The sequence below is a fragment of the Semicossyphus pulcher genome, unplaced genomic scaffold (assembly GCF_022749685.1).
Source record: "Semicossyphus pulcher isolate SPU_LCO1_2020_fin unplaced genomic scaffold, fSemPul1.0.p SCAF_1, whole genome shotgun sequence".
NCBI lineage: Eukaryota > Metazoa > Chordata > Actinopteri > Labriformes > Labridae > Semicossyphus > Semicossyphus pulcher.
The window spans coordinates 27,074,945-27,102,286 of record NW_027211603.1 but is presented as its reverse complement, the minus strand read 5'-3'; the positions used below and the strand labels follow the sequence as shown (position 1 = coordinate 27,102,286).

The 27,342-nt window shown below is 40.9% G+C and overlaps 1 protein-coding gene across 2 annotated transcripts; it reads right to left on the bottom strand.

Moving 5' to 3' along the window:
* Positions 1-11,210: 11,210 nt before the first annotated feature.
* Positions 11,211-23,837, bottom strand: LOC138593687 (fibulin-7). Of its 2 annotated transcripts, XM_069664783.1 has the most exons (8): positions 23,693-23,837; positions 20,196-20,355; positions 19,937-20,107; positions 19,270-19,395; positions 13,026-13,205; positions 12,796-12,933; positions 12,237-12,372; positions 11,211-12,102 (listed from the first exon to the last, which is right to left on the bottom strand). In XM_069664783.1, exons 1-8 carry the CDS (start codon positions 23,759-23,761, stop codon positions 11,739-11,741), a joined length of 1,344 nt encoding a protein of 447 aa, XP_069520884.1. In that variant the 5' UTR covers positions 23,762-23,837; the 3' UTR covers positions 11,211-11,738. The 2 variants fall into 2 exon arrangements, with proteins under 2 accessions (XP_069520884.1, XP_069520877.1); XM_069664776.1 differs by lacking the exons at positions 19,270-19,395; positions 19,937-20,107; positions 20,196-20,355; positions 23,693-23,837 and adding exons at positions 14,494-14,619; positions 16,772-17,175.
* Positions 23,838-27,342: the final 3,505 nt, after the last annotated feature.

Genomic DNA, 27,342 nt, shown 5'->3' with positions numbered 1-27,342 from the left:
CGTACTGCAAGAATACAGGTTAATGGCAGCCTTTCTAACCCCTTGTGCACTGGTGCAACCTATCTTATGTAGCCAAGTGGAAGCACACTATGGGAGTACCCATAGAGTTAAGCTTAATAGATAAACAAGTACAGTCAGTGCTTGTCTGTGTTGAATTACAGACAGCAAGTAAATGGGTAATTCTTCCACTGAAAATATGGGCAGAAGTGCTTAAACATTTCTAACTGCAGACAGAGGTTAAACTGCTTAGATGGCCCGCATATGACCCTGATTTTATACCAGCATCACAAGATTGTAGATATAGAGAGTGGGTTTATTCTAGCATCATTTCCATGTGTAAGAGGAGTTTAACAGCTTTGATGACATGTGTCAAACATATGGGCTGGGTGGGCAGGGCTTTTACAGGTATTTACAGCTCTGTGATTATTTACTGATTTTTACAACTCAGGAAACAATAAAGGCCTAATGAATAAGTTATACCATGGCATCACATCACTGAATAAGGACAATACGGACTATGTTAAACAAAGATGTGAAAAAGAGTTGGACACTAAAATAACTAAAGACATGTGACAGCACGCTTGGGAGATACAGTCGTCCTCTACAAACTCCTGGACCTGGAGAGACTTCTGTTGGAAAAACATGATGTGCTGTTTTATCACTCCTAAACAGTAATCTATTCAAAGTGGAACTCAACTCAGCTGCTGGAGGGAATGTAGAGAAGTAATGATCAACCATACTCATCCTGCCCCCTTATTCAGTAACTCACTTAAATAAGGCAAATCTTTGCCTTCACGTACTGATCACTACATGACCTCATGTTAACTTTTTCTTTTTCCTGTCTGTTTAATACTTGTTGTCGTTTGTTTAATGTTCATAAATACAAAGTTAAAAAAAGAAGAACATTTTATTGTTTACAGTCTTATATGAGAGCCAGCCTATGGTTTGACTGGCAGATGATGACTAGGTACTAGGCTTGTAAGGTTAATTGGTGGATAAGCGGTATAGATAATGGATGGTTAGCTTGCACCATTATTTCTATAAAATAAAGGAAAACAACTGGCATTGCATTTTCTTTAAACAACGAGCTGCAATATGTACAAGTGAACCACACAGCCTCGTGTGTGTGTGGATCTATTCTTTTATTTTAAGTTAGTAGTTTGAGTCTTAACCCTCGTATTATCCTCAAATAAACTAACACATTTTACCCTTGGGGTCAATCTGACCCCAGGGATATTTGCCTCCAGAAAATGATTTACATAAAATTGTTGACCAAGTCTTTGTGTCAGGTACATTGTTTATTTGTTGAATACATAAATAACCCCTTGATAATGAAACTTATCGGTGAGTTGACCTGTTCTCTAGCGCCACCATTAGCCCAAACTTTTAAATTAGAATGAATGTATCTTGAAAAGTTTTCATACAAATCTTCTCAAAGTTACTGACAACATTAATGACCACAAGAGTATGAACCCTGTTGGTTTTGGTGATGATATGACCTTTCCTGTAGCGCCACCATCAGGTCAAACTTTCAGTTTTAGAGTTAGTGTATCTTGAAAATCTTTCATCCAAATCTTTTCTAATTTGGGGTGCACATTCATGACTCTCACATAATGAACCATATTAATTGATGTCGGTGACCCCCCCTTTCCTCTCATAAACATATTTATTTAATTATTTTTATCTCCTTTTTTTGTAACATATTTGTGGTTAGTCACTATAAGTCTCACTCACCCCTCCTCTTTTGTTATCCCGGCTTGGGACCGGCAAATTTGTCATCCCAAGTACAATATTTTCAATGGATGGTGTTATGAAGAGCTCTAATGATGATTTGATGTCTTCAGCATGGCTGATTGCATATCTGGTGGGGCCTGGAACCATTTTGATAATATTAGTAGAGCTAAGTCTACCCTGCTGTTGAAGTGGGGAAAGGGACCATATCATCATTCCATTTTTGGAAGGGATCGTGTCTGTTGGTGGTTGAGAGACAACAGGAGGGTCAACACTCTCATTCTCATCAGATGAGAAGGCCTCAAATTCAGGGTCCTCCTCAACACAATCCTCTGTCTCAGAATGTCAGAATGCAATGTCCTTGCGGGAATACCCCGCCCTCCACACACACACCTTCATGCCCATGGTGCAGGAAAGTTCTCATGAGAATATTGTTTCCCCCTCCCCCATGTCATGTTAGCACCAAAAATGGAAAATTATGGTCCCTCTACTCACTTCAACAACAAGGTAGACGTGCTGCTAAGAGTGTGTCCCACCAGACACACAGTCAGCCATGTTGAAGACATGAAGTCATTATTCGAGCTCTTCATATAACCAACAATTGAAAATGTTGTACTTGAGATGATAATTTTAGAGGGGATAATTTTAGAGGGGTATGTGTAGTTGGAAAGACTTGGATGTGATCAACTCGCAAGCCTACATTGGCTTCCTCATTTTGGCAGGAGTTCACAAGTCAAGCTGTTTCCCACATGCCAACACCACGAGAAGTATCAAAGTTCTGGTGGGAATAGTTGTTTTCCCCACCCCCCTGTTATGTATCAACTCAAAAGTATCAACTCTGCACCTGCAGGTGTGGGGATGTTAGGTCACACACACAGACAGACACGTTTTACACAGCTAAAACAGCTTGGGGTCAAATTGGCCGCAGAGGAACACCAATGCGTGCAATATGTGTTCAGCACATTTTAAAAATATCATCATGATAATTTTATGCATAATCAGTTGTCCCCATCAAATTAGGAAAAGTCATGAAATATGAAGCAAAAAAAAAAAAAGTTAACTATTATTTTTTGAATGATAAACATTGAATGGGGTCAAATGGACCCCAAGGATAACAGTAGGGTAAACAAGTCAAACAGGGCATGTAAAGGTTATGGGTGTTTGAGTTCAGATCTTTATCCCAGTCACATGCACAATTCTAGGTTTGAAGTAAGGTTGCATGGATAGACTATGTCCCACAATGCAATTCACAGAGTAACTGGGGAGCTAGTTTGCAGCTAATAACATAAAGATACATTTTGGAGGTTGAGACAGCTTGAGGCAGATCTTTGTCTTGGCAGTAGCATTCCCAGGGTACATCAGTTCACACGTTGTTTTTCTGTTGCAACAAATAATTTAATGTAAACTTACTGCAAACAGTTTTATTATTATATGGAGAATGAAAAAGGGACACGTGTCTCCCCCTAGAGGATGAAAAGGTGCAGTACCATAAACCTGCTGTCTTCAAACACCAAATATGCACTTCCTCTTTAAAACTAGCTTAAAGCTGTATTTTTACATGTTCCCATAAAGCCCTTAACCCTGAAAGAAAGCAGCCCTTAGTGGCCCTTAGCTACTGAGGCATTTATGTGATCACGTTACAAATGTTTGAAATAACATGAGGATTTTTTTTGTTTTCCAGAGGATTACTTTTATTTCTTTCTCCTTAATCTGCTTCTCTAGCTGCTGTCTCAGATGAGGGTTAAGAGTGTTTCTTTCGAATGTTCGCCTCTGTGAGGAATCAGCTGCAATTATGACAATTTACCAAATGGTTGTTGTGTATTTATAACTAACATGGATGGTATGGTGCAACACAGTCTGTCTCTCTTTTCAAACGTTTACTACTTACCAGAGATGTGGACTTGAGACTCGGTGACTTGGACTCGAGTCGACTCGAGTCTCTGTTTTGATGACTTGGGACTTGACAAAAAATAAATGACTTGAGACTCAACTTGGACCTGCAAGTAATGACTTGAGACTTGACTTGAGGCATGATGACTCAGATGACTTGCGTGTGTTCATACGTTTGAATGTTGGCTCTTAAATATAAAATGATATAATTCAAAGTTTCTGGCTAACTATCAAATATGTACGCAGCGCAAACTGGGAATCATGACGTCTCAAAAAGCTCCCGGGTATGTGATTGTCATGATTGGATGACTGGCTGTCAGTTCAACTCCTCGCTATGGCAACACGCAACATCAAAGCCCCCAAAGAGAAGCCTCAACAGTCGTACTCGTTACAACTCAATACGGTCTCAGACCAGACCATCATCATGGCTGCGTCTGTGCCGAGATAATACAGATACAATTCATTGTCATACCTTTTAAACACGTTATATAAATTGGCCAATAATATCATTATTAGACGAGCTACTAACACCTTGTCTTTTCTCATTATAAAGACCGGATACTACAGGTAAGAGTGCTGGATCCTGGGTGGAAAAAAAGTGACTTGGCTTGGGACTTGACTTGACTTAACTAAGGACTCGACTCGACTTGACTTGCCCAAAAAAAAAAAGACTCGAGACTTGCTTGGGACTTGAGCAAAGATGACTTGGTCACAACACTGCTACCAGTGGCGGCTGGTGAATTATATTATAGGTGGGGCTGTGCTGTGCCATACTCAGTTTTTAACAAGTCGATGCTGTATCCGCGCCAGCAGTTTTAAAAAGTAAACACGGGAAGCAAAATAGTGCATTTACATGGCTACATCCAGCTAGCCAAGCCTTTCTGGTGTTCCAGTTGCGAGAAAATCCTCTGGTGTAGGTTTTACCTTTTTCACTCGCTTGTTGGTTGATTTTAATATCTGGCTGATCCGGTCCAGTTTCTTTAATCCGTAATTTTTCACTTAAACTTCTCCTCTCGAACGGATTTTGAAGAAGAGAGCGTACAGAGTTGTTTGCGGTGTCAGCGTCCATCATTGTCATTTCCATCACTCATAGACTGATCAGACTATGAGTGATATATTCTATGACGCTGACTGGCCAAATTCACGTTGATATGCGCGTATCTTGCCCCAGCAACAGTCCCTGATTGGCTCCTCGTCTCTGCTTTATGGGCGCTTTTTCCAGCGCCCCTAAAGCAGAGACGAGTAGCCTAACGCTTGTTTCCCACATTTCCAATGAACATTCATTAATGTATATATTTTTTTGTATATATACATATAAATATATGTATATTACATATTTAAATACGGAATTTTGTTAATATTAGTTTTGTAAAATAAAATAAATAAAAATAGAAACGCACTCTCTACTAGGGAGGGTGGCGCCCTAGTGCCCTCTATTGGCCAGCCGCCACTGACTGCTACTTACATATGGTTTCCTCATATAACACTCAAAACAGATTCACACATCTAGACATGTTTGTTCAGTTTTATCAAGTAAAATCATACATTTACATACAAACACAAAGACATTCACAAAGGGGTGAAAGAAAGGGGAGACAAATATGTAACTTTCTCTTATAGCTGCTTTAATCTTTATTAGATCATATTTTTTCAGTCACAGTGAACCATGATAACTACCATTTAAGAAGTTACTAATGATGACTCCAAGGGATCATTTTATCTTATGATAATGAAGACAAGGTCAAAGACGTTGTTGTGTATCCACACAGAGCTTCCACAGGTATCTTCACTGAGTGGTACATCTTTAATATTAAGGAGGGCTGTGACTTGTTGTCTGAAGTGTTTTTACAACAACAAAATCACAGCTCTTCCAAAGCATTCAAAACATTCTCTCTGTCAATAGTTCTGTGGGGAAAAAAACATTTTCATCCTTCAAGAAACCAAAACAGGAAAAATTGTTAGCAGAATATTGAAATGATGATAAATGAAAGTATATATGAAATATAAGATTTAATTAGCCCATGCAAACACCGTCTTGTTCTTGTAAATTATCTGAATCAAAATGCTCTGAGCCTTTAAAAAAAATGTTTTTTTTGGTTTTTACCTGCATGAGGACAAGGAGGATCACCTCAGCAATGTATTTTCATCAGTATATTAACTCGTACATCCAAAGAGGACATGTACACGTCAAAATGACATCAAAACACGTCAAATTGACATCACAAAAAATTACTAAATACATCCAGTTTCAGAGCCAACATACTACACAATGTGTACGTTTGAGTAAATGACCATTATAGTTTTAGATACGGTTGTGATTAGATTTGCATATTCTGGTTAATTCTGTTATTTTCAGAGCTACACAATAAAAATATAGATATAAGCAGATGCCAACAAACGTTAGAATGACTGTTATCTCAGGAGACTGACTGATTGAATGAATGAAAAATGATCACCCGTCAGAAGGAGATTTTTCATGTGCAGGTTTGTGCACACCTGTGGAGCTCCCTAAAAACAAACTTGAGTTGCATGTTATGGATTTATTAACGTATTCAAACACGTTTTTTTTTCAGCTGCTGGGAATACGACAGTTTTACATGACGTTCAAATCTAAATGAAACAATGTTTTTATCATACAAATGAACAGAATTAATAAAGAGGGAAAGAGCAAATACTGCTGTCCAGCCACTTTTTTAAAAAATTGTACAAATTCATAAACTTAAAAAGTCTGACCAAAATAAGGAGCTCTTTTTTATAATATAGATTTGTTTGAGCCAGCATATCACTAGTTTCACTTGGGTTATCTTATGTTATATGAAAATTAATGGCATAAACCCAGACATAAGTTTACGCACACAGACATGTGCTCACTCACCTCTTTGTTATAGCTCACTTACCTATCTTCAGTGCCCTGGTGTAGTCTGAACATATGGATATGTTAACTAAATTCAATCTCTCCTGCTCATGATGATCCTCTGTGTCTTGTCGGCTCTCTGTCAGTCTGGTGTTGTGTCCTTTATAGAGCAGCTCAGTGACCTGACAGCATCTTGACGTCACAAGCCTAAAGAGCCCCAAATGCTTAGATGATGTACCTCCATACAAAAATAACTGTGTGTGTGTATGTGTGTGTGTGTGTGTGTGTGTGTGTGAGAGAGAACACTTCAAAGAACTAATCTTACCATTTTACTGCTACTGCATGAAAATTAGGTGTCTGCACTGATTAATGACTAAAATTCTGCAGTTTATAAATACAATAATGTTCAGTTTTGATTGACACTTCACAGAAAGTTAAAGTTATAGTAATAAACGGTTTACAATTATTATAGTCTGGTTTCTTATCTGAAGTGTCAGTGCTCACAAACCCAGCTTGAAACACAGGAACATCACTAAAGTTCACACCCAACTATTGATTGTTCCTCACAATCATCACCTCAGCTGATGTCTGTGGGTGGGCATGTAGTGACAGAAAAGCTCACACTTGTTGTGGTATTGAGTGACATGTTGCTCTGTGATGCTGCAGACTGTGGATGTGGGAGGTCAGAGATTAAAGGCAGGCCTTCAGACCACAGCAGTTAATCAACGTCTCAGCATTAGGTGTGCAATTAAAGCATGGTGGGACTTTATTATTAGGGCTGTGCTCAGACAGATCAAAGAGACCAACCGGCCTCTCACATCATAACTGTTGATGAGCAGTGATTTGATCTGTCATCAAAAAGGAACAGTCAGTTCACTTTTGCACACAGTTTCCCAAACATTACACATTGTACAATATATGGAAGAATTAAAAGGTGCAATAATGGCAGAATAAATCATCATTATCAGATAAAACTTTTCATCTCATAGTTTTCCCTTTCTATCACATACCTGACTACATGACTTTTCATCTCACAGTGATTAATTATCTCACAATTGTAAGAGAGAGAAAGTTGCGACATCGAAATGGAGAAGATCATGGAGCATATTGGACGTCCACTGATGCGACTCTCTGTATATACGGCTCTGGATACTTTGTTCGGAGAGTAGGCGGGGCTGCTCCTCCGCTGCTTGTCCGCTGTCCTCACCTATGTCCGCAGCGCACACCTGCTTTCAAACGTTGTTATCAGCCTAATAAGGACAGTCTTTGTAACACATTGCCCACATTGACCAGATGCGGTCAGCCACATACTCTCTTTTTATCTCATAACTGTGACTTTGTATCTCTTTTGATCTCATAACTGTGACTCTGTATCTCTTTTGATCTCATAACTGACTCTGTATCTCTTTTTATCTCATAACTGACTCTGTATCTCTTTTTATCTCATAACTGTGAGTCTGTATCTCTTTTTATCTCATAACTGTGACTTCGTATCTCTTTTTGGCTGACCGCCGCGGTCAGCCCTACAGATGATTTATTCATACAGTCAAAATGACATCAACAGCCATTACAATTGACTATTTTTCCTTAAAGCCAATACAACATCTGCTGTGTGTGAAAGGAAAGACCTTTTATGCATGTTTATTCTTTAAATTTTAGAATATTATTGACAACTGTTTTGTGACTAAAGCTCAATTCAGTGGACTGAAGTTAGTTTAAACTCTTTAAATATGTAAAAAAAAAGATGTTTCATCTTGAAGTGTTGGTTCAAGACAAAACAAGAAAAGATATGGCATTACATCACATTTTTATGAACACAACTGGCATAGATTTTTTATTTAGCGGGGTTGTCCATCGATCACAGGTTGTGATAGATCAAATTATATTATTTGATCACTTTGTACCATTCCTGCAGCCAATATACCCGGAAGCAGCAAATATATCAGTCTGAGAAATCTGACAACTTACACAAATAAACCTACTTGATGGTAACCTGAAAAAAAAAAGTATTTGCCTATAGTCTCAGTCTTGCCACAAATTGCAAATGTACTTTTCCTCTGCATTCTGCAAACTGGGACAAAACACTCCAACGTAATGAAACCAACAGCTGACTCTTAGTGCAGGTGCAGCACGTCTCCTCTGGGAGCAACAGGGGGCAGTGTAACACTGTGGTTTGAACATGCATGAGCGCATACGCAGGCTTTCTTTTGCAATGACATCAAAACATCAACAAAACACTGAATATACTTATTAAGATCTGACTGGTAATAACTGAGTTTGCACTGAAGGAAAGAGGTTGCAGACAGAGGAGACTGAGACATCAGTGGGTGCAAAGCAGGTGTCTAATTAGGGATAAGAAAATGAGGTGCATTGTTCAGTTATATGCTTCCCTTTATCTAACCCTAAACCTAACCTTCAGGATAGTGAATTATGGCTGCCATGACCACAACAACTGTGGGAACGACTGGCATGCCTCCCCCTCCCTCCCCCCCTCACCTGCCTGCATGCCCACATCTAATGGCCCGGAGCCGAACTGATTGCGGAGTCCTGTCTGCGCTCTCAGCAGAGCCAGTCACATTCTTCTTTGTTCCATTAAACTTCAGACGGGACCGAGGTATTCCCTTTCAAAAAGTAAGTACCAGTGATAACCCAGCCTGCTGTCAGGGAGAGTGTGCAGGTTTCTCATGACCAGACCTCACAACCAGGCTGAGATCAGGATATTGATTTCAGGCCCGTCCACACTGCCAGCACTCATTAGGAGGGGTTTTTATCTGCACGGTGTGACTTCACCACACTGGAGAGAGCTGTAAAAAACGACTGGTGGAGATGGAGGAAGAGTGGGGATAGAGGACGGAGGATGTGGTTGTAATGTGATATAAGGTAGAGGGGAGGGGAAGAGAGGACAGTGAGGGGTGGAAATGAAACAGTGCAGACAAAACAACAGATTCCAGACCAGATGCTGCTACAGGAAGATTTTCTCAGAGCCCGGTTTGCATAAGTAACTGTTGAGTAAAGGGAGGTTTGTTTTGGCTGCTTGGAAGGAAGCTTTGCAGGGACAGAAAGTAGAAAAAGAGTCTGGCTGAACTTTGGATAGAATCCTCACCTCTCCCTGAGGGACAGACATAAGGACGGCCTCCCATTCTACCGCTTCCTCTGCTTTCTCTTCCATTAAGACAGAGGAGGCAGCGACAGAGTGGGGAACAGTGAGAGGTCTATTCTGTGCTGGTAATAAAGACAGCAGCTTTTAATTCAGCCTGCACCCCTCAGCCTGTGACTGACTGGCTCGGGCGAGTCGTCCTCTATTCAGCCTCCTCCATTCAGCCATCACTCTGTGTCTGCCTCCCTATCTCTATGCATCTTTTTTTCTTCACTCAGCGGGCAATCTCGTTTTAGGAACCCGTGGCTGCAGCCCTCGCCCACACCCATCAGTGGTGTCATCAGTGAGTCTCGGCCACAGTATGCGAGCATCCTCTGCAACTATAAAGACATCCTGTTCGTCTTCAGTGAACCCTCACTTTGCCTAGGGTTCCACTTTAGTGCAGTTTTCTTTTTCAGAACATTGTGTGAACGGCGAGGAGTAAATAGATGGCTGCTGCAGCACAGACGTGACACATTTCATCGCACTTATCTAAAAACGCCACAATTTTCCAAATATACACCTTCTCATGAAAGGGAAATGATCACACATGCATTACTCGCAGGGTGGATGTGACACGGGCATTTTTCAGCGTGAGCTTGTTTTCCAAATTTACAAGTTCAAGTTATGCGTGCTCGGCAAGAACACTGTGTCTCTTTGAGCAGCCTGTTTTGGCTGTTTGAACAGCTCTGCTGTGTGCTGCAGGAACTGAAGGGTTTCCAAAACAACCACTGCTCCATATATCACAGCTTATGTATATACGTATCAGACTGATCGTGCAGCATATTTCAATCAGACACACACACACACACACGTACACACACACACACAACATACTAACATTAAAGTATCTAAACAAATCGCATATTCCTGTGTATATTTTTGGATGACCGCTGGTGGTCAGCCCTACACATGGGTCTGTATGTGACTGACTGACTGAGTGACTGAGTGACGGTACTTTCAGAGCCGTAGAGAGAGAGAGTTGCGACATCGCAATGGTGGATCATGGAGCATATTGGGCCTCCACTGACACGACTCTCTGTCTATACAGCTCTGGATACTTTGTTCAGGGAGTAGGCGGGGCTGCTCCACCGCTGCTCGTACGCTGTCCTCACCTACGTCCGGCCTCATACAGACAGTCCTTGTAACACATTGCCCACAAAAGCGCACACTGACCTGATGCGGTCAGCCACATACTGGGTTTTGAACTAGTCTTGTTTAACTTTAAAAAGTAACACAACAGAGCAGCAACATATAAATCTTCTAAGCTTGATTCTTTAAGGACTCTGTTTGTCCAGAGAAACTATTTAAAGTACTAACAAATGGAAATGTGCGACACTGAAATGCAAAGAAATATAGAAGTTGATTTTAACATAAGTCCCGCCTCTGACAAGGCAAATAGTCTATCATAGTTTAGGATTTTGGGGTGGCACCCGGGTTGGCCAATCAGATTTCAATTGTGGCCCTGGCCACCCCTCTGGATCCGCCCTGATTTCAATAGGTAGAAGTTGCAGCAAATTTAAGCATTTGTATAGTACCAAAACCATTTTGTAACATATTATGTGATTGCAAACAAAATGACAAGCTTTTTTGGGTTTAAATGTTTTTTAATAACTGTTTTAGAGACAAAGAAGAGGCAAGTTGTATTAAAAATATAGTTGAATAAAACAGGACAGTAGATAGATTTACACAATCGTCACACCTCATCATAACACGCCCAGTATGCAGTACATGACATACATTTCAACAGTTTAATGCTGTTATACTGCTACATTATGTCTTTTCCCTTTTATGCCCACCTCAGTCATCTCTATCTTTGTGCCAAATAAGTTGTTAATGAACTACTTTCTCAAGGTTAGGCCAACCCAAACATACATCCATCAATTTGCATGACTACAGCTTTTAACTGATGACTCTGACAACCAATACTCTACTGTTATTGGAAAGGTTGCACCAGACAGAGATGATCCTGCCATCACTATGTTTCTTCATGCTGACTTTTTCTACTGTTTTTGGAGCTGGCAGCAGTAACTCCTTTAGCAACATTATATGTGACTTTAAAATGAAGGTCATGATAAAACCAACCTTATGTTTGGCCTTTGTGTCCCCCACCTCTCCCATCTCTTTCTAGAACTCATACTGTGAAACAAACATTGTGACTTTGGTGATGAACCTCCCCAGCTGCACCCCCTTCTCCAGCTCGCTCATCTCCACCTCCGCCTCCAGCATGGCAGGGCCCTGCACCGGGCTCACCAGCATCAGCTGACCCGTCTGCCGGTCTGACCGCTGGACTGTGAAGTGGCGCCGAGCTAGCTTTCCCCCCAGCAGGGAGAAGCGAAGCGTGTCACCCATCGGACGCAAGGCTGAGACTCTGAACATGACGCGAGGAGCTGAGAGATTGGAGACCACAGCCAGGTAATGGTAGGAGAAGGAGTTGGGGGTATGAGAGCATGCTTTGTTGTCCAGGGGACACGGGTTACGCTCACAACGCCTGGGGAAAAAAAGTAGAGAGGGAGGAAGATGAGGCGTTTAACTTGTGTCTATTTTTATCATCCCTTTGTGTGTGTGTATCTCAATACATTCAATCAATGCATTAAAAACAATGGGGGGGGGGGTCATGCTTACATAGGCGACGTCTTTACATATGTAGCATGAGCTATCTTGGGGCAGTCCACTCGGACACACTGGAAACCACCGTATGTATTGATGCACATCTGGTCCTTTGTGCAGTTGTTTTGTCTGGTGGCACACTCATCTATGTCTGAGAGGAAACAGCAACACAGTTTAAAGTTCAATCAAACTGTACGAGAATTCAATCAATACTGCTGTTTTGTGAGAACTGGGGACACTTCTTTTCAAACTATCCTGCAGGTAAATCCAGCTTAAAGTTTCTTCATATATAAGTTCCCAAAAAAGTGTATTTTAATGTTTTCTAAGGTCGGGTGTGGGCGGTTTTGTCCTTTACATAACAGGCTTTTTATTACATGCAGTCTTAGCAAAACAGCATATAGCAAGTATATCATTTTTTAAAGTGGTACAGCAGGCCAGAGGTCTTAAATATTGCACTGTAATGTGGGTGTATTGATGTTTTGACTTTTATCAGCAACATTTGTTATTAAAGAAACTATCTTGTGGAGTATTTGTGTTGGGTACAGATCTTTGAAAAACAGAAAGAGGAAAGTACCTTTACAGCTGCGTCCATCACGGGTGGCGTTGTATCCGACAGGACAGGAACAGCGGTAGCCTCCAGGTGTGTTAACACAAGCGTGCAAACACAGCCTCCCAGCCTGGCCGTTGTGGAACAGCTCACATTCATCTATATCTGAAGAGATCATTGCACACACGGTTAACTTCCTACATTGAGACATTAAATGTGTATGTCTGCTTTAGTTACACGGCAGGTGTTGCGCGTACCAGTGCAGGTGTTGCTGTCTCTGCCAGAGATGGTGTATCCGGCATCACAGGTGCAGTGGGTGGTCCCCTGCGTTATAGTGCAACGTGATGGACGAACAAAGGGCCCGGTTGTGGCAGCGGGCAAGGTGACAGCAGCAGCAGCGTTCGTGGCTGCCGAGGTGTTTGTCATGATGACAAAGACTGAATGAGGAGGACAGGAAAGAGGAAGACGTTTTAGACAATGTTCATGGATGCAATACTTCAGTGCAGTAGCTCTGTGTTCAGCTGCAAACGTGCATTCATTCAGTCATTAAAGAATGATGTGATCATATTGAAATTCATTTGGCTGTTTACAAATCTTCTCTTTAGGGTTTGGGTTATTATTATCAGTCATACATGCAATCAAACAGTATCATTACTATACTTTTCATGCGTATATTACTTATATATTTTTACTCTTATTATTGGCATTGTAGCCTTAAGTCTGTATTATCTGTTATTTGTTTATCTCATCCATCCCTCTATCCAGCATCTCCCTCTATCCCACTTTCTCGGCCCTTCTAGTCGAGGCAGATGGCTGTTCATCATGAGCCTGATTCTGCTCGAGGTTTCTGCCTGCTAAAGGAAGTTTTTCTGCCAAATGTTGCTAAGTGCTGCTCATGTTGGATTCATGTTGGGTCTCTCTCTAAATAATATAACAAAGAGTCGGTCTAGACCTGCTCTTTTTGTAAATTGTCCTGAGATATCTTTCATTATGATTTGGCGCCATATAAATAAAAATGGATTGATTGATTGATTAACAATAAAGGTGGCTCATCTCTTCTAGAATTATGAATAAAAAAGTGATGCAATACAAGTTTAGTGCAGAAAATAGTCAAATTATGTAGTGGAGACAAGGTTATCTATGAACTCTAAAAATGTCCCACTCTGCACATATCAGTGTCAAATGTCTTTACAAAACTAATTTAAGGCATCTTAATCAAAACTTATGTAACGTATGAAAATACATGTAGACAGATATTTTACAATAAGATATAAGTAGAATTTTAAAACTCTGAAATACCAGATATCAGTATATTGGCCTAAGAAATCCAGTGACAATAGCCCTGAAGCCTTGGCTGTGGACTCATAAGCAACTGACCTATAGTAAAGTAGTTAAATAAATAAAAGCTTGGCTGCAAAGATTCATTTGTGACCACTACCACTCAACCATCATCGTTGTCTTGGACTTCAGCCTGGGACTCAATAAAAGCCACTTTGTGGTACGTGGTACTGGCTTGTATTGGCAAACCAAACCTCTGGCCAATATAATCGCCTTTAGCACACTGGGAGGATTTGGCTGCTAAAGCCAATAAAAAATGTACTCTGCAGTAAAGTGTTCCTCCTAACATTTAGGTTTCAAAACATTTGTTGTAACTCAAGCTCAATACTCCAGGTACCTAAAGTAAACACCTGTTTAATCTGAGTGTGTGGGGTGTATTATACCTACATTTTGGCACCTGGTTCTGACAGGTAGCTCCAGCCCAGCCTTTGGCACAGACACAAGAGAACTTCTTCCCTTCCTCCACACATGTCCCACCATTCAGGCATGGAGAGCACGCGCACGCATTGGTGTCTGAGGGAAAAGGCACTTTGTAGTAGGTTGCACTTACATGTATTGACATGAAATAGTACAACTCCTAGTTAGGTTGGGATCATGAGTAATGAGCCAGAACAGTTGCTTCCGCGGAGTCCATAAGCTTATGATTAATGACACCTTGAGCAGTATTATCCTACTTATTCTATGGTCACTTGTTAAACTAAAAACAGAGCATTTATTCATGTTTACAAGCATTTTACAAACAAAATCCACCTGAACAAGTGGAAGTTGAATGGTAACGCTTGAGGGTTTGACTTATACTGAAAAAAGGCATTACCATCCAACAGAAACCATCCAAAAGAAACGTTGTTCACTCCTTCAGTGAATAGTACGGATCTTAGGTACGACATGGTAACTTGATGTATTTTAAGTCTGCAGCACAGCTCATAGAATCGTTTGGCTCAGCTATTAGCCAGGAAGCTAACGGTTTGCTAGCAAGATGAAAAATCAATAACTTTGCGTACAGTTGAGATAAAGTACATATTATCTGACTGTATGTTTAACAACAAGATAAGCTAAGTAATGCAGCATGTCATTGTCCCCAAATCCACATCAAGATTTTCACAAACAAGTAATCACTCATGCTCGTGATTCACTGAATTAGTAACCGTAGTTCAGAGGGGCAGCGTACTTCTTGTAACTTGTGGGTTACAGGCCACATCCTGTGTTCAGAGGTACTGAAAGACTACACAGAAATATTGTAAAAGAAATGTTGATGTCCCCCATTTTTATAATTAGATGTTGTTAACGAGTAGCATGTGTCCCTGTTGTGATGGTTGCTCATTTTAAAAAGGCTGATACGTAGCAAGCGGATACATTTAAAATGGCGAACAGAAAGTTTAACTGCTACTACTTAGCAGATGTCCATTGTGTTTCCTTTTAGGCTCAATGTTGGACTTTTACTTTGATATACTTTTATTTTGATATGTGTTTGTCATGCTTGAGGACACAGGTCACTTCCTGTTTGTCATCAGGAAGCTAGCTGAAACTGCCTGCATGGCTCAATCTCTACTCCAATCCTCACTTTAAACACCACAGAGGCACTGTCGTGAGTAAATACATAATTTAATATATGCACATATATCATGTTAAATAATGTTATTTGCATGAAAAAGCATTTGATTTGAAGTAATTTAAAAACATTTTATTTACATGTTTTAACATAGTGAAAAACATGTGGCCAGTAAAATGGTTTTAGATTGTATTTTGTCTGTTACAGATTTCCATCTGTCTGTGGATGGAGATGTGAAGAACCACTGTAAACAGCACTTAAAGCCTACTATGACTCATGTTAAAGCAAGAATTAAGCTAGTTGGATAGTGATAGCTCATTTACATTTTCAACAACTTTCAAGTACTTCAACTATGTACATGTTTGCATCATGATTAGATGAGTTAAAATACAGTTTTGTCAATTCTTTCCAAATGTAAATATACTTAAACTACAAACAAGAACAGCATCATCATAGATAAACTTAAATAGGAGCAAGTTAGATCTCTTCTTCAATGTTTCGGTTGTAGTCAGATAATACAAAATCCAGCATCCAACATTTCTAGCAATTTTATCCTTGTTAAAACAATTTGTTTTATAATGACAGTTTTAGGAATTAGCGGTGTTCCAGGACTCAATTGTCAGTTCACTTGTGAAATATATTTTGGTTTAAGTCTGAAACTTTAAAACTAAACTCAACACGTCCCTTTACCATAAGTTTTGATCTTTTCTATTTATGATCGATTGGGAATTATTAGTTATCTTGCTAACTTGGTGCATAGTTATGCGTATGACTGATGGTGATTGTATGCAAAACCAAAGCTGACATTCCTTCTACTTTGCCATGTGAGTTATTTTATTTTCTCGTCTTATTTTTTTCCTTTAAACGAATTTACCTTTTTGCATTAAACATAAATGAGTGACATTTTTTTTAACATATGACTTATTTTGTATTTTTTTGCTTTTTCTAAGTAGCTTAGGTTAATCAAACTAGATTTCCCACTTTGGTTGCTTTTCTGTACTTTGGTTTCCTCCAGTGTGAATTATCCGGTAGCTTGCAAAGCCGTTATTCCTAAGTAGCCTCACAAAGACTGCTGAAAAGTGTGTGATGTCTGAGTGTGTAGTGAATCATACCTACCTGTTGGCGCAGGGTTCTGACAGGTAGCTCCAGCCCAGCCTTTGGCACAGACACAAGAGAATGTCTTCCCTTCATCCAAACATGCCCCACCATTCAGGCATGGAGAGCACGCACATGCATTGGTGGCTGAGGGAAAAGACACTTTGTGGTATGCTGCATGGGCTTGTATTGGCAAGCCCATCCAATATAATCCTCTTTAGCAGACAGCGAGGATTTGGATACTTGCCTTGAAAAGTGCTCTGCAGTTAAGTTTGTCTTATTTGCTATTTTCAGTCCCTGATATTAAATTAGCAAGACATTTGTTGTAAACCAAGCTCCATACCCTGGATATATAAACCTTAGATACATCTCCAACAAGTGTGTGATGTCCATATTCCCTGTAAAAGAAGTGGATGTAGCCAAGTGACATAGCCCATTGGGTTCTGAACAGACTTTTGTAAGCCTCAAGTTCAGCATTTTGGCGCTCGCCATCTTCTTTTTTTGATAACAAAAGTTTATATGAATTGATATGTCTCTATTCTATCAGACGGTTAAACATGGTAACAAACCGGCCATCACAGGTAGCTATGCCTTAAAGCATACTATGCTTTACTGTTGATATGACTCTAGATGGACCCATTATAAAGACAATCAACATCATGCTGTATTGAAGGAAAATCGAAACTAGCGATTGACAGGATAAACTCAAAAGGGAAAGGCTACCGAAGTATTCAAACAAGTGAGAAGCATGGTTATTTCCTAATGTGGCGTCATACAATCGAAATGGAGTCTCCCCCTGCTGGCAATTTGAAAGAATGCAGGTTCAAGGTTATTCCATACTGGCTTCATATTTGAAAACAATGGCTACCTCCACTTCTCATATGCAGTCTATGGTATGGCCTGTGTGTGGAGTGTATTATACCTACCTGTTGGTTCAGGGCTCTGGCAGGTAGCTCCAGCCCAGCCTTTGTCACAGACACAAGAGAACTTCTTCCCTTCATCCACACATGTCCCACCATTCAGGCATGGAGAGCACTCACACGAATCGGTGTCTAAGGAAAAAGACACTTTGGTGTATGTTGCACTGGCTCATATTGGCATGTGATAGAAATGGCCAATATAATCCTCTTTAGAAGACACTGAGGATTTGGATACTTGCCTTTAAAATGTGTTGCTTGTTTTTAAAACTCTTTATATGAGGGTATCAAGGTATCTGTTGTAAAGCTCCATACTCCTGGTATCTGAAGTAAAAGTACAACTCCAACATGTGGGTGTGGTTCGTACCTTGTATGGAAGATGTGGATGTAGCCATTGTGACATTGACAATTGGTTTGTGAACTCCCCTTTAGAAGCCTCAAGTTCAGCTTTTTTGCAGTGGCCATTGGGTTTTTTGGTCCAAGAAGTGACAATATTTGGACGGGATAGGTTATTGTGAAAGGTCTTTATCCCAGTTAACAGGTCGAAAAAGGTAGTGGCTTGTACCTCAAGGAATAGCCACACCTTAAAGCACACCCGGCTTTATCTTGGATTAGAAAAATCTTTACTGATGTAATAAATCAAGTGAGTTGAGTCATTTTCCCATCTGGTTTTCTAGAACTTATGATTTTTGCAACCAATAGTGTCACCCCCTCCATTGGCCATTAGAAAGAATACAATTTCAAGGCACTTCTGCATTGGCTTCACCTCTGAAACCATAGGCTACATCCACTTAGTCTACGTGTGGTTTGAGTATGTAGTGTATTATACCCGTTGTCTCGCGGCTCTGGCAGGTAGCTCCAGCCAAGCCCTTGTCACAGACACAAGAGAACTTCTTCCCTTCCTCCACACATGTCCCACCATTCAGGCATGGAGAGCACGCACATGCATTGGTGTCTGAGGGAAAAGACACTTTGTAGTAGGTTGTACTGGCTTGTATTGGCAAGCCAAACCACTTGCCAATATAATCGCCTTTAGCAGACTGGGAGGACTTGGATACTGGCTTATTAAAAAGTTTACTTTGAATTTTTTATGTCCTCCTAAATATTAAAGTATCAAAACATTTGTATAATGCCAGCTCCATATCCTAGGCAGTAGAACGACCTCTCTCACCAGTGTGTGTGGTTTGAGTGTGAAGTATATTATGCCTACCTTTTGGAATGTGGCTCTGGCAGTTAGCTCCAGTCCAGCCTTTAGCACAGACACAAGAGAACTGCTGCCCCTTATCCACACATGTCCCACCATTCAGGCATGGAGAGCACGCACACGCACTGGTGTCTATGGGAAAAGACACTTTGTGGTATGTTGCACCTGCTTGTATTGGTAAGCCAAATCACCCACCAATATAATCGCCTTAAGCAGACTGGGAGGATTTGGATACTGGCTTATTAAAAAAGAGATTTACAGTAAATTGTTGCTCATGTATTGCCCCTCTTATTAATAAGGTATCGAAAAGTTGTTGTAATCCAGGCTCCATACCAGGGCTATCTGAAGTAACAGTACTCTGACGTGTGTGGTGCTAGTGTTGAGTGTATAGTATTTACTTGCTGGTGTGGGGCTCTGGCAGGTAGCTCCAGCCCAGCCTTTGGCACAGACACAAGAGAACTTGTTTACTTCATCCACACATGTCCCACCATTTAGGCATGGAGAGCACGCACACTCGTTGATGTCTAATGGAAAAATCAGAAGGGAAATACATAAAAGGAAAGTAGCAACATTTGAACCTTCTAGAGACACGAGGACATCGGATACCCCTTTGATGATAAAAGCCAGTGAAACTGATATCAGCATATGTATGTTAACTCATCTTGTCCAAGATGAGTTAATGTTAGGGGTAGCCAAAGTGTACAGGAAGCCCTACGCTGATCAAACAGGCTTTGAGCTGTTATCTTAAAGTCAGCGAGCTGTCAGAGGACGTTGGAATATCTAATGTCACAGCATTCAATAAGCTCTTTGGACAACAACCAAAATACATAAAGAGGAAATATGATCATGGGCCACATATGAAATGTATCTCTGCAAATGCTGGTAACATGCATAGAGCACAAAAGAGGATTGGCAGTAGAGAGCAGGAGAGGGGATGATAACAAAGAGGACGATGATAGGGCTGTAAAAAGTGATCAGCGGGTTAGATAACAAGATCAGGGGTGGTCAGGATGAAGAAGAGGAGGGTGAGGGTTTGGTAGCAGAAGACCAGTACAAGTGTCTCACCTCGGCAAGCAGACTGCTGGCCGCTCCAGGTCAGGCTTTCCTGACAAACTCTGCTCTCTGATCCTACAAGTTCATAACCAGGGTCACACAGGAAGTGAACCTCATGGCCCACACTGTGTGACTTTCCAAGTTTCCTTCCATTGATGGGTGCCTCCAGTTTTGGACAGGTACCTGTTTGTCGATTGGATGGTTATGAATAAAACATGGCAGGCATTGTGTACTATTAAAGTAAATTAGTCTTTTTAAAGGCTTTGCTTACTGTTGATGGCTTTTGTGGTCTGCTTTCCTGTGGAGCTCTGCAACAGGTTAATTTTCTTTTTCAAGTTGCGAAGGCTTTGCAAATTAGAGACTTCATACGCTGAGAGGAGCTTCTGGACCTGCTTCAGAGAGCCCTGTAACTCCTGTCTACTCGGACAGTCCTGAAACAAAAAAGAGAGGGTGACTAATTTCAACAGAAAGACTTCATACCTCCATCCAGAAGGGCAATTAACTGTTACTATTTGGATCTTGAAAGCTCCTTTGATTGTGATGACAATCTCCCTGTTCCCTCTTCCCAAGGGCCCGAGCTATTCTCAAACTCTCTTCCAGATGTCCCTGAACTTTCCATCCATTCTCAGCTCCTCCTTCACACCTGTGTCCACTTCACTCATCAGCCTCACTCCACATCTACCAGACCATTCCCTGTTGCCAGTTCATCCTTGAAACTATACTTTGCTGCTCTCAGTTTCTGTTTTTAGAGTTTTTGTTTAGTATCCTGGATCTTTTTCCTTAACCGCATGCCTGTTTCCTGTTGCCAGTTTAGATGCCTGCCTACCTCCCACTTACTGTTCATGAGTTTAAAAAATGCAAAATATACCATCAACTGCACCCGTCTGTAACCTTGTCTGTTGCCTGCATTACACAACATGATAGAATGTACTGGCTAACAATGGACCCAGCAGATGGTCGGTTGTCAGTTGAACTTTGTGAGGTGTCTCACAACCTTATGTGTCACTGGCATGAATGGAAATGTGCCTCTGTAAGTGAAGAAAGAGTAGCATCCCTGTCCCCGGCTTGCCAAAAAATCAAGTCAAATCCACGGTTAAAGGCATTGTTGTCTGTCCTGTGCCAGCACCAGGTGGTAATGTAGAGATTCTAAAAGAATGTGCATTCTCCTTGGCTCATAACATCAATGGCTCTTGGTGGCCTGTTCACAGTGAGCCTCCACTGCCCACCACCAGTCCTGCTCATTCCCAGTTGGTGAACCGACCCATTCGGTGGTCCGACAGACACCTGGTCCTGGTTCCCATTCCTTTGCCTGGCCAACACCTGTTACTGTTCTTCAGTCAACGCCCCGGATGGACACTCTTTCTGTTTACTCATCTGCAGCCTGGCATATACCTACTCCTGGTCCCCAGTCAGAGGTCCCACTAACACTTGCTCCTGGTTCCTCTTCGGCTGTTCCTACCATATCCTGAATAACGCCCTGTCAGCTGTCCCTGCCGATGCTTCACCTGAATCATAGTGGGCTGTCTCTGATGACTCACAGCCTGAGCTCTCTAACCTCAAGTCAATAGTCCACAGCAACTTAGCACCTGAACTGTCTAAACCCCCGTCAGCACTCCCTGCCAAAGTCATGCAGTCCGGAGTACTCCTGTTCCTGCTGAGCTGCAGCCAAAGTCCCCTGTTCCTGCTAGGATGCAGCAGACTCCTGTGCCTTTGCTTCAGCAGCTTCCATGGCGCCACAGGCTCAGCTGCCAGTGTCCTAGTCTGGCCTGCTGCTCAGCCCTCCTCTGGTCTGCCAATCCTGTATCAAGCCTTGATCTTCGGTCAAATGCATAATAAACCATTCTACAGAATTTGCCCTCTGGTTTCCATCTGCACTTGGGTCCTTCGCTCCTGCCTGCACTTCACAACTAATTCTTTTCAAACTTCTTGTGAGTTTTATTTGCTAAAGAATGTTGTTTTTCCATCGAATTACAAAAAGTACACAAAAGCTGCTCCTGTGGCTCATCAAAAGACCCTGAAGGTCCACAAGCCATTGAATTTATTGTTGTATTAGGTAGAAACTATTCCTTTCAACATTTCCAATTATTCACAAGATCTTTTAACAACCTGAATACTTTTATTCTTTAAAAGTGTTTGAGCTAAAAAAATGTACAAAGAATTTCAATGGTAACCAGACATTTACTCTTTAAATGCACTTAATCGTTGCATCATTCAAATTTCAGTTCCCAGCCTCCAGATAACCTCAAATACATCAGCATGTTTTTCCTGTGTGCATCCTTTTTGAACACGTTTTGCAGTTGGGGTAAAAATATTCAGATCACCTCAAACCCCTAGAGATTCCTGAGGTTATTCTGCGAGTAGGTAAATCTATCACATCACTCAAAAGTACAGTGTGAAACAAAATCACAGTTGTTACCAAAACATGAAAACAGGAGTTCACCGCAAGTAAACCAATGAAAGTTTGTGCAGTCGGTGCAGCACACAGGCTGGGCTGTTACATAAGGGAGTAAACGCAGAAATATCAGAGTATGTTTGGCCACTCTAAGTCTTTGCAAGCAGGAACCTCCTCCTCTCAAAGCCACAAACTGTAACTCAGTCATAAAAACAGAAACACTCTGAAGGTGACCAGTTAACCACTCTTGTAAGGTGGTCTTTATGTGTGACGCCACAGGGAGGATTAAAGTCTTCATTACCAAAACTTAAGGAGGGGGGAAGAAACTGTTCAGCATGCATTATGGATAATCACTTTCTCTTAATGAAGTGGTATATTTAAGATTTGGGGTTGGGTTTAAACGCCCTTAGCATATAAACATCACAACCTCCCTTTCTATTGGCTGGAGGGGTAAGGGAGGGGCACTACCTTGTTTTCCATCAATGTCCCCTTCCTTCAAAAGCTACATTAAAGGCCCTCTGCCATGTCCTCGCATGAATGTTTTTCAGACAACCAATTAGTGTTTCGTCCAGCCTGAGTTATGTAAGAAAAGTCAATATTTGTTGAAAACACCTTTCTGATTTGGACAGAACTTGGGTTTGGAGAGACTTCAGTCAGTCAGGGGGTGGCTGGTGTTTACAGTGTAGCTGTCAAAGGCCTCTTTCTGCCTCTTCGAAGCCACATTTCACATGGTTGCTTGCTATCTGGTTTTGTAGGAGGCGTGGAGAAAGTACTGGCTCAACATTACTATACAGTGCAATTCTATATAACCAGCTCAAATGCAACTTCAAACAACATACACACACACATATTCAAGAACTAAACTGTCACATTTGCACTCTTATCAGTAGAAAATGCTGGCCATCTCCCAAGACATACACAAAGACACATGTACAAACAGACATGCATACATAGGCATGCAGAAGAGCATTTCTCAGACAGAAGCCGCTTTTTGGAGGTTTAGCAGGATCGCAGCAGAGCGCAGCATAAGTGTATCGAGTGTATTCATTCACAGAGACTCTGGGGGCTTGTTCCTGAGGCTTGCGTGCAAAGTAAAGGTGACTTGAGGTTTCTTTCTCTCAAAATTGTTTCATGTGATGCCAAGCTTGAACATACACAATAGAACCTGTTGTAAGGGGGGAGCAGATTATGCCTCCAGAGCCATGCAAGCAAGTGACATTTTGTGATCAAGTAATCAGTTCAAAAGAGAGAAGAGCACTGTCTTTGTGAGTATTCATCAAGGCTTTTTTCACTAAAATGTATGTTAAGCATTCTGAGGCATCAAACTGCAGCTGTACTTCCTTCATTAGCTCATTAGTCTGTGACATTGCACTCACCTGTCCAAAAGTGCGGTGGAACGAGCAGAAACATAACAAGGTGATGACAATGGAAGCTGAGGCAAACATGTTTCCAGTGATCCCAGTCCAGTCGACGGTCGGTCCTCAAATGTGTAAAAAGTTGCAGGCAGTATGAACTTATAGTGTGTACATTCACTCAAGTTGGAAGAATGGCCAGAGTGGAAAATCTGCTGCAGCAAAACGCTGAGGAATGTTGGGTCTACCCTTCAACAGCCAATCAGGGAGAGACTTTATGAAAAATGTGACCACAATTTTACCCTTTTACTTACTTGGAGTGCACTTCCTCTCTGGTCAAAGCAGCGAAGATGATGATTTTTTTCATATAGATGTGGAAAAAAACTGAGCATGCTGGATGAGATGTTCTACAAAATGTACAATGGGTTCAGTAATGTGAAATGAGGACACAGTAGCTTTGACCTCTTTATGCACTTTGCAAAATGCCAAAAAAAAGGAAACAACGGCAAATCTTTAAAAAACAGGATTAGTACCTGCTATCACTAGTTTCTAAAGTATTCTGATGATGCTTTTTACAGCTGATATCTGTAAACAAAGGCCAGTAGTATCAGATATATTTAAATGAAAATGTTTTGTAGAAAACGTTTTGAATATATATTTTACACATCTGAGAATCCTCTTTAAGCTGCATTTGCTACCAGAGTTGGACACAATGTTCCCTGTCAGTGATGGAGAGAAGCTGCAGAGAAGCTGTGTGCCCTCTGCAGGAATATATTCATACATGCATTCCTCTACTGTACATACGTTTGAGTGAGCACAGCCATACAAATCTATCCCAGTTTAGAAAACAAAGGGCTGCACATGACAGGGCCATATCATGAGGTTCGGAAACACAATTAGTTTATAAAGATGTCAGGTAGTAATAATCCTTTTCTTTTATATTATGTTTTTAGTTTGTGTTTATTTTATCTTGCCATGAGACACTTTGTAACCAAGATTATTTTGTATTAGACTGTAATTTGGACACCGAACACTGGGTGGAGCCTGGGTTTATGTGCATAAAGCCAGGCTCCAGGTGATTGCAGGCAGGTGTGCAAATGTCAGAGTGTCGAACTTGAGTTTATGTTTAATATCATGGACTGATTAATGTACACCGTGATTTGTATATTACAAAGACATGTTCAGTAAATGTATTGCATCATCCGAAATTAAAAGATGCATGTGAACATTGGGTTTGTTGCTTCGGCCAGAGCATGCGTCCGAAACGTATTCCACAATTCTGGAGTCTAATTTAATGGAAATAGATGAGAACACAACTGTTAATTTTGTAAATTATGCTCCCAGGTATGCTTTCGGGCATGGCTACCTGTGATTGACAAGTCGCTACACTGTCGACCTGTCATCCAGGATAGAGACGTGACAATTTGTATCCCTCTGTCGTCCATATATAGTCACTTCCTGCTCCCAAAAAAAAAAAAAAAAGATGGCAACTACCAAAATGAAGTAACTCGAGGTTTCAAAAGAGTAGTCCACAAACCAATGGGTGATGTAACGTGGGCGATGCCTTTATATAAACAGTCTCAATAGGCAACAGCATCTGCTTTTTCACTATTAGCTATATAAAAAAAACAATTGCATGAAGTCTTGGAAATTCAATCATTTAAATGAAACATTTAAGATGCGAGTGTGTCTCAGAGAAAACATTTTGTAGATATACCTCCGTACCTCTCTGTGTGCAGTCAGCACCACTGCCAGCGTCAAAGAGTAACGAGGACACTCAGGCTCTGGAGTGCTGCTTTGAGCTCACGCAGAAAGAGCTCACAGTGGTTCCTTTGCTCGTTGGATGTACCTGAGAATCATCTCAGTGGGAGGCTGGGTCTGACTGATCCCAGAACAGACAGTGTTCACAGCTGTCGTCTGGCTCAGCGGGGTCAGACAGCCCTCACTGACGCAGCAGAATCACAGAGATAAGAAACAACTGGGCAGCCCGCGGACTGAATCCTCGGCACAGAATACATTCAGCCCACAGCGGAGACAAGCGAGAGGGAGTCCATTGTGCGGCTCTGCACTCAGACACCGAGTCAGCCCACAGGGTATGAGTCATGATTCATCCTTCTCAGACTGGGTCTATACCAAAAAACTGTCAACATGTCCAAACAGACACTTCTGACAGATTCAATCTGCACCTTTTTGCTCATATTTTCACCACATCAAGTTCTGCTTTACTTTAACGCCACATTTTTTCTAAAAATAAATATAATGATCTCCTGTACCTCGGCCTGTCCAGAGCTCAGGAATAAAGCTTTGTCAGTGACTCATCCTGACATCAGTTTCTCAAAACAAACTTTCCCTCAATTGACAATGACGAGCACTCAGCCGAGAGTAAACCTTTCATTTTGTCATTAAGATCAGGAAATGACGACAGAGCTGAAGAAGCCAAATGTTTCCTTGATGACTGACCTGCTAATGACACACCTGCTGAGTATTTTAATATGTACTCAAGTACTTTAATGAAGGTTTGAGATACTTGTACTCAGACTTACTACATCAGAATTTAAATTTTATATGGCTTTAATATTATAATACACCAAATTCTCGCTGAAAAAGCTCCACTGCAAACACTTTACAAGCACTCAAGGCACTGGGCAAAACGCCTTTAAGTTACCATGATTGTAACATCATTCAGAAGTATAATCTCCTGACCTTTGACAACCTTGTGTGTCTTGCCGATACTATTGTACAAAGTGATCAATGATCTGGCTCCTCCCCCACTAAATGAATTCATATCACTGTGCTCAAATAACGGGAGGACAACTAGGAAGACCTACATAGGTGACTGTGCGGTACAGCACAGATCCACTGAGTTTGGCGGATCAGCTTTCTCTATCAGAGCTACAAAGTTTTGGAACTCAGTTCCAAGTTACAAAAGGGTGTTTTAATTATTTTAAATGTAGGATGAAATCATGGCTAAAACCAACCCAATCATGTCCCCATCACACATAAACGCAAACAGCTGTTCTGTTTTAATGATGTGAGATGTTGTTGTTGTATAGTGAATATGTACTGTCTGGTAACTGTGTTTTTATTCTCTGTTTCCTGCCCAGGGACAACAGATGCAAATTAGCTTATAGCTAACGCTGGTACAGCTAAGAAGCTGTGATTCATCCCTGTCAAAGAAACAAATCAGTAAAAATAAAACATGTCTTTATTTATACTACTACTATGTCATGCCTTGCACATAAATGACATGGTCAGCTTTATCCAATTAAATACCCAACAGTTAAGGCTGGACTGAGTGCGTCATTGAAACAACAATCACATGATATAAAACGTGTCTGTTATTGGCGACTATGAAAAATATCAGTCAGAACTTATACTATTATTTACAGTGTAGTGTAGGCCTAGGTACTTTATATTCAGGATTTTAACACTTTCACCTTACTCTCCTGTGAGGTCTGCACTATAGGGATAAGACATTTAATGTAGAAAATATGAACCATTGGAATCATTTTCAAAGGTTCTGATAGTCAGAAACAAAAGACAGTTGATATGACGAGCATTATTTAATGCAATTAATTTTTATTTATTTATTCGTGTATTTCATTTAATTAGTTTCTAGTATTTTAAAACTTTATAAGGTATCAAATAAATATTTATCCATGTTAACTTCGAGG